This window comes from Salvelinus alpinus, chromosome 20 (genome assembly GCF_045679555.1).
Source record: "Salvelinus alpinus chromosome 20, SLU_Salpinus.1, whole genome shotgun sequence".
Taxonomy (NCBI): Eukaryota; Metazoa; Chordata; class Actinopteri; order Salmoniformes; family Salmonidae; genus Salvelinus; species Salvelinus alpinus.
Window position 1 is genome coordinate 41917377 of NC_092105.1, and position 8338 is coordinate 41925714.

General features: G+C 43.0%; 1 protein-coding gene across 1 annotated transcript in view; it reads left to right on the forward strand.

Moving 5' to 3' along the window:
- The window catches only part of LOC139546928 (bromodomain adjacent to zinc finger domain protein 2B-like), a 92115-nt gene extending 85405 nt beyond the window's left edge, over window positions 1-6710 (forward strand). The window contains 6 exon segments of the mRNA XM_071355894.1: window positions 300-460; window positions 597-805; window positions 3247-3382; window positions 4194-4516; window positions 5069-5212; window positions 5330-6710. Of these exon segments, the coding sequence (XP_071211995.1) occupies window positions 300-460; window positions 597-805; window positions 3247-3382; window positions 4194-4516; window positions 5069-5212; window positions 5330-5486 (1130 nt within the window). The 3' untranslated portion in view covers window positions 5487-6710.
- Window positions 6711-8338: the final 1628 nt, after the last annotated feature.

Genomic DNA, 8338 nt, shown 5'->3' on the forward strand with positions numbered 1-8338 from the left:
TTCTGTAACTTCGATGCCAAATATATTCTAAACTGAAGATTGTCTGCATGCATGAGGTTACAATGGCTCATCTCTACAGAGCTAGGCAGGGAAGCCCGCCACCCCAATACAAATGGCAGGGGAAACACGGCATCCCTATATTAGAAAATATCCTTCCCAAACTTCACAGTACATACTAAGATACAATAACTGTAGTAAACTTGGTTTTAGAAAACAATGTGTTTTTGGGGGGTCCTGAGTTTATCCCTATCCCTGTCTCTCTCTCTCTTTTCTTTCCCTCCCTCCCACTCTCGCTTCAGCGGCGGTGATAGACGAGTCCAAGCTGGAAGAGAACGGGGTGAGCGAGGAGACAGTGGAGAGCTGGTGTGTGGAGGAGCAGGCCATGGAGATGGACATCGCTGTTCTGCAACAGGTGGAGGAGCTGGAGAGGAAGGTCACTTCGGCCAGCCTGCAGGTTAAGGTACAGTAAATCCTTTTATAGCACTGTATGTAGTGGAGAAGGAATCTATCTGCAGTGGAGAAAGACGACGCTGAATAAAGTGTTCCTTCCGCATGCACACACAAACGACTGTTTGTGTCTTCCTATTTCCTCCCAGGGTTGGATGTATCCGGAGCCCCAGTCAGAGAGAGAGGACCTGGTCTACCATGAACACAAACCCTTCACTAAGCTGCTTCTAGCAGGAGAGGAGCAGCTTGCAGGGGAGGAGGCGGCCAACGGCGGCTGCAGCCTGGTGCGGCGCGTCAACAACCCCCTAGATATAGCTGTAACACGGCTAGCCGAGCTGGAGAGGAACATCGAGCGAAGGTACCTGAAGAGCCCCTTAAGTACCACCATTCAGGTCAAACTGGATAATGTGCTGGGTACATTCACTGTCCCTGCTCCCACACCATCTAGTAGTGTTGATTGTGAAGGGTAGGGTCATCCAGATTCCCATTTGAACACTTCTTTGGGCTTTCCTGTACTTCACTGGGGCCTATTTCGGTTGTCTGTTTCTCTCTCCCTCCTCTCTTTTTGCTGCTGTGTGCGTTGTGGTTTTTCTTCGTTTGTTAAGTCCCTTAATGTAAGTGGTTGCATCTGTCTCTTTGGACATCTGTCTCTGCATGCTGCATCACACTGGTAACCGTGGTTCTATGTCAACTCATTGACTCATTGACCACGGCAGCATGAATGTATCTATGAGTGACATTGTTACCGACAACGATGCATGTACACCATGACATTTGAAAGACTTTTACATGTAGTTTTTATAACTATATGTTGAGCTACGGCTGCGCATTTAGCCCTACAGTCTGACCTGAGATTCTAGAAAGAGCTTGTAGAAATCAGGACAGCGATTACTCACCTCGTATTGAAAGACGATTTTTTTTCTTTAACGAGTCGGACGAGAGGGACACCCGACAAGGCCCTCATCTGCATGGGAAAGAGACTGAGATATCGAGGACTAAGGTCGGGGTGCCTTGTAAGGATCCGGCGGTGAGTGGGTAATTTAACTTTACCACCGGTCCTATTAGCCAACTTACAATCATTGGATTATAAAATAGACGAACTACAACCACGTATATCCTACCAACGGGACAGTAAAAACTGTAATATCTTATGTCATCTATATTCCTCGTAGCTGTCTATTTACCACCACAAACCAATGCTGGCAATAAGACCGCAATCAATGAGCTGTATACGGCCATAAGCAAACAGGAAAATGCTCATCCATAGGCGACGCTCCAAGTTGCCTGGGGACTTTAATGCAGGGAAACTTAAATCTGTTTGAACTCATTTCTACCAGCATGTCACGTGCAACCAGAGGAAAAACAACTCTAGACTACTTTTACTCCACACACAGAGACGCATACAAGGCTCTCCCTCGCCCTCCATTTGGCAAATCTGACCATAATTATATCCTCCTGATTCCTGCTTACAAGCAAAAACTAAAACAGGAAGATTCAGTGACTCGGTCAATAAAAAAGTGGTCAGATGAAGCAGATGCTAAGCTACAGGACTGTTTTGCTAGCACAGACTGGAATATGTTACAGGATTCTTCCGATGGCATTGAGGAGTTTACCACATCAGTCACTGGCTTTATCAATAAGTGCATCAATGACGTCATCCCCACAGTGACTGTACGTACATACACCAACCAGAAGCCATGGATTACAGGCAACATCCGCACTGAGCTAAAGGGTAGAGCTGCCGCTTTCAAGGAGCGGGACTCTAACCCGGAAGCTTATAAGAAATCCCACGATGCCCTCCGATGAACCATCAAACAGGCAAAGCATCAATACAGGACTAAGATCGAATTGTACTACACCGGCTCCGACGCTCGTCGGATGTGGCAGGGCTTGCCAACTATTAGACTACAAAGGTAAGAACAGCCGCGAGCCCAATGACTCGAGCCTATCAGACGAGCTAAATTACTTCTATGCTCACTATGCTCACCAACAACTGCATTGTTGGATAAGGGCTTATAAGTAAGCATTTCACTGTAAGGTCTACACCTGTTGTATTCGGCGCATGTGACAAATCATTTTGATTTCACATCGATATGCTGTTTTCCCCACTTCAAATAGCAATTATAGGCGCACACCTAAGAGTTTCCACAAGACCTGACACAAATCAATGGAAAACACTTTTTTGCAACAGAATCAATTCTATAATGGTGAAAACCAGACTGGTCATTTAGCAGATGCTCGTATCCAAACCGACTTACATGAGCAATTAAGTGCCTTGCTCAAGGGCAAAATGACAGCTTTTCACCTAGTCTGCTCGGGGATTCGAACCAGCGACCTTTCGGTTACTGGCCCAATGCTCTGAACCACTTGGCTACTTGCCAACTTGCTTAAGTGGATAACGACTGGAGAAAAGCAGCCGGTCTGCTGTTTACCTCTGCCATGCACAGTTGCTTCATTGTGATTGGTCAAGAGAGTTGAGAGCATGTGTGTATATATATATATATTTTTTTTAATGTATAGACTACCTGGATATTTGAACAAATGTCATGATATTATTTGAATTGTGAAATAATGCCAAATGCCCATCCCTACAGTACTATGAAGCATGTCAGTCACCAGGTCTGTGGAGTATTATACAGTATCTCTTAACCATGTCTGCTGTGACCAAAACACTCTTCCACTCTCGTGGCTTTCTGTTCACTGCTGTTGGCAGTGGGCTTGGTTAATGTTTCTGATTGTTTTATGGGATGTTGTGAGTGGCTGGTTCTCTGATCACGTTGTCTGTCTCCATCTTCTCAGGGGGGAAGAGGAACTGGCCCCGGGCATGAAGGTATGGCGCAAGGCCATGGGCGAGGTCTGCAGCGCCGCCCAACTGTCTCTCTGCATCCAGCAGCTCCAGAAGTCCATTGCCTGGGAGAGATCCATCATGAAAGTGGTACGTGTTCTCGGATAGAGTTTATTTGAAGTACGGTGCATTCGGAAAGTATTCCGACCGCATGCTTGTGACTCTACAAACTTGTTGGGTGCATTTGCTGTTTGTTTTCGGTTGTGTTTCAGATTATTTTGTGCCCAATAGAAATGAATGGTAAATAATGTATTGTGTCATTTTGGAGTCACTTTTATTGTAAAACAAAATTGAATGTAGAAGTGTTCAGAAACATATTATATTCTTATTTACAATAAAAGTGACTCCAAAATGACACAATACATTATTTACCATTCATTTCTATTGGGCACAAAATAATCTGAAACACAACCAAAACAAATTAAAGACACTCTGCACTTTAACCTCATAGTCATTGTATCATTTCAAATTCAAAGTGCTGGAGTACAGAGCCAAAACAGCAAATAATGTGTCACTGTCTCTACTTCTGGCGCTCACTGTATAAACATATACCGAAAACAGACACACAAATAATGACATCACATCTGCCCAGACCCACATGTTCCCACTGCATCTATTTCCAGTACTTGTAAGACTATGCCATATGGCTTTCAAATTGCGCTATTCTGTTTTTCTGTCGCCCACACCTTTTCAATATTTAAATAATAATGCATTTGATTCTTCCACTGTCTTTACAATGATCATTTGATTTCCAGTTGATGTAAAACATTTTTCTAAATGATTGACGTGTAAAGTATGGTCCAACCCATTGGGTATCTCACCGCCCCCTCATATTCATTAAATTCCACGATGACAAGTGTGATCCTCGCTAAATGCGAAATGCATATTTTATGTCATTCAGGCAAGCGGTCAATCCCCCAAGAGTAAGAAGCAGCAGCAGAGCCGAGCGGGGGCAGCCGTGCGAGGAGGGAAGAGAACGACCGAGGTAAAACAGAACAGGAAACCGTCGTCTGTAGCCAGCGGAGAGGTCTCTGAGGACGATGCTGCCAGCACCAGCAGCAGCACGCCAAAAAAAGTGAGTAAAGAGACCAAAAAGAGGAAGAGCCCAGGAGAGGGGAGCCCAGCCACCAAGCAGTCCAAGCAGGACAGTACTCCCGTCTGTGTGAAGAAGGCGAAGACGGCCACATCAGCCAGAGACAATGAAAAGGATCTGACGTTGTGCAGGTAACAGTATGACTGAGGTTGCACCATTAGTGTAATACTATATTGACCCAGTAAGTGACTTACACTGGTCCCAGATCTGTTTGTGCACTTGCTGACTCCATTGCTGTCATTGTCAAGTTAAACATGTTTGGCATGTCAATGAGTGACAGGGAGTTGGCGTTAGGGCTGTGACGATACCAGTATCGCAATATTTTATTTCCCATGGCAAAAATGAAAACCAGACGCAGACCTAAGTCTTTGGTCCTTTTTAAAACCTGCTGTATATAAAATATTGTGTTATAGCTTGGAAAATAAATGTGACATAATGATGTTTGTTTCCAACAGTAGGGCTGTTTTCCTAAAGAAGTTAAACCGCTTCCTGTTTTGTTTCCTTGCCACGATGCTCACGAGTATCGTGATACTGGTAACGTCCCGGGCCCAGTTGCCATGGAATCATAAACAGGCTAGTGCTCAGGCTAACATACACTAGCTGCTGTAGTGTGTGATGCATTGCCATGCTGGACTGTAGTTAATCTGAGGTTCATTGATTTGTTGACTCCTTTTTCTCCATAGGTTGCTACTGGTTGAGCTGGAGGGTCATCAGGATGCCTGGCCCTTCCTTAACCCTGTCAACCCCAAATCTGTCCCTGGCTACAAGAAAGTCATCAGGAAACCCATGGATTTCTACACAATCCGAGAGAAGCTCGTCAACAGCCAGTACGTGTACCATACAATATTAGTATGAAAAATGATCTGCACACAGTATTGTCTGATACCTATATGATTCTGTCTCATAAATGTCATAATTAAATGTTTATTTGTCTCAATTTACAGGTACTTGAACCTCGAGACGTTTATAATCGACGTTAACTTGGTTTTTGATAACTGCGAAAAGTTTAATGAAGACAATTCGGACATTGGACGAGCCGGACACAACATGAGGAGGTTTTTTGAGAATAGATGGAATGAGCTGTTAAAACAAACCAACTAGGCTAGTTTGGACTACTTTATCCTCACTATACTGTATGGGACCAGCAGTAACCACAAGCAGAGCAGCTGGATTGGTGTAAAGTCTCTCCGTCAGCAACCAGGGAACTTGTAATTCTACACATTCACTTCAGTGATGTACAGTAGAATGCCGTTTTTTTTAAGAGCAGAGAAATACACCCAAAGGGATTCACACAAAAGTGGTGGGTGTTTTTAAAGTGCAATACCATTTCCTAGAAGAAACCACATCAGAGCTGTAACTGGGAACAAAAACGTTCCAACTAACTGTACTTATAGTTTATTTTTATTTTTATCATTAATATTCAAGTGAATGTATTTAGTTTAGTCAATTATTTATGAGTGAAAATGGTTCCGTTTTCTAAGACGAGGAAGACAAAAACAAAACTGCTTGAACAAAAATCTCATGGAATGTTGTTTTTGTTGACATAAAACAAAACCAAGAGAAAAAAATGAATTGTTTACACTGCTCTGTGCCGCCGGGGAACCACAAGATTCCTGACGGTATTACTGTAACACTGCATTTCAATGTATCTTTACATTGCTCGCTAACTTCACACGGACAGTGAGGCAGCAATGACATCTGTATATACTGTTCATTCATGTTAATATGAAGTATTGTTTGTAATATGTGTACATACAGTATTGTTACAAGAAATCCGATATTGTTTATGCCTTTGATTGTGGTGTTTCATTTCAGTCTAAAGTGATAAATACATGTATATTACCTGTAATGTATATCCTCTGCAAACACTGTGGTCCCTTCACTCTGGGTAATGCCTGCCCTCTCAAATGTGTATGGAGGATATTATTTCAATCTTTTGGTTTAGCATTCCTTCAAAAAGGTGTGTGTGTGTATACACCAGTATACAAAATGTCAACTCTGGTGGGCCTCGAATTCTGACATTATCATCCTATCGTCAGTATAGAATCCATTGTGATGCACAGTACCTTTCATAAAAGATGTTCTCTCCATTTGCTTTGCCACAGACCCAAGGACACAGGGCGTTTGTAATAACCACTGTGTTTGAATCTTGCTGTGTCATGGTCTACTGGTGCCATGTACAGCAGTTTCTTTGTACCTGAGTCAGAGTACTTGAAGTTATTTTATTTATGAATATTGTGGGGAAAAGTCTTTTTTTTGTAGGAGCATTATTTTTCACTAGTGTGTGGGGCACGGATCTAATATAAAGGATCTTTTTCAACTCTGTATTTTGCATTCCGTCATATTTCATTTCCATACTATAACTACAAATATTTATGTTGGTAGGATAACTGGGCAAACACCGAGTGTACAAAACGTCAGGAACACCTTCCTAATATTGAGTTGCACCCCTTTTTGCCCTGAGAACAGCCTCAATTCCTTGGGCCCATGTTGACTCCAATGCTTCCCATACTTGTGGCTGGATGTCCTTTGGCTGGTGGACCATTCTTGATACACAGGAAACTTGAGTGTTAAAAACCCAGATGCGTTGCAGATCTTGACACACTCAAACCGGTGAGCCTGGCACCTACTCCCATACCCAGTTCACATACACAATCCATGTCTTAAAAATCATTTTTTAACCTGTCTCCTCCTTCAGCTACACTGATTGAAGTGGATTTAACAAGTGACATCAATACGGGATCACAGCTTTCACCTGGTCAGTCTGTCATGGAAATAGCAGGTGTGCCTAATGTTTTCTACACTCAGTGCAAAACATAAGCCTGGTATTTAGCAATGTAATTTGAATGTCATTGGATTATTACTAGATTTGTCTAAAGAGTCTATATGAGTTCAGGTGGGCCATCTTGCTTCAGAAAACAAAGGAAGGGAGGGGTGCTCAACAACAATGACAAAAATCATGAAAAGGGCTTCCCAAGAAAAACTTCCAAAAGGACTAATTCGAGGTAGAAAGGATTTAGAGCACTCAACAAAAAAAGCAGAGATTTGATTTTTTGGGGGTCTCTGTCTCCAGAGTCAAACACCCAATTATCACAAATAACCTATGTTTGCTAAACAAAAATATGAAAGCAACATGCAACAATTTGAAAGATTTTACTGAGTTACAATTCATATAAGGAAATCGGTCAATTGAAATCAATTCATTAGGCCTAAATCTATGGACTTCACATGACTGGGAATAGAGATATGCATCTGTTGGTCACAGATAAGACAAGGTAGGTGCGTGGCTCAGAAAACCAGTCAGTATGTGGTGTGACCGCCATTTGCCTCATACAGCGTGACATCTTCACTTTGAGTTGATCAGGCTGTTGATTGTGGCCTGTGGAATGTTGTCCCACTCCTCTTCAATAGCTCTGTGAAATTGCTGGACATTGGCTGGAACTAGAACACGCTGTCGTAACATGTCGATCCAGAGCACCCCAAACATGCTCAACGGGTGACAGGTCTGGTGAGTATGCAGGCCATTGAAGAACTTTTGACAATTTAGGAATTGTGTACAGATCCTTGCAACATGGAGCCGAGCATTATCATGTTGAAACATGAGATGATGGCGACGGAAGAATGGCACAACAATGGGCCTCAGGATCTTGTCACTGTATCTCTGCATTCAGATTGCCATTGATAAAATGCAATTGCGGTTGTCTGTAGCTTATGCCTGCCCATACCATAACCCCACTGTCACCATGGGGCACTCTGTTCACAACCTTGACATCAGCAAACTGCGGTTGTGAGGCCTGTTGGACGTACTGTCAAATTCTTTAACATTGTTCGGAGGCGGCTTGTGGTTAAGAAATTAACATTAAATTCTCTGGTAGGACATTCCTGCAGTCAGCATGCCAATTGCACACTCCCTCAACACTTGAGACATCTGTGGCATGACAAAACTGCTCATT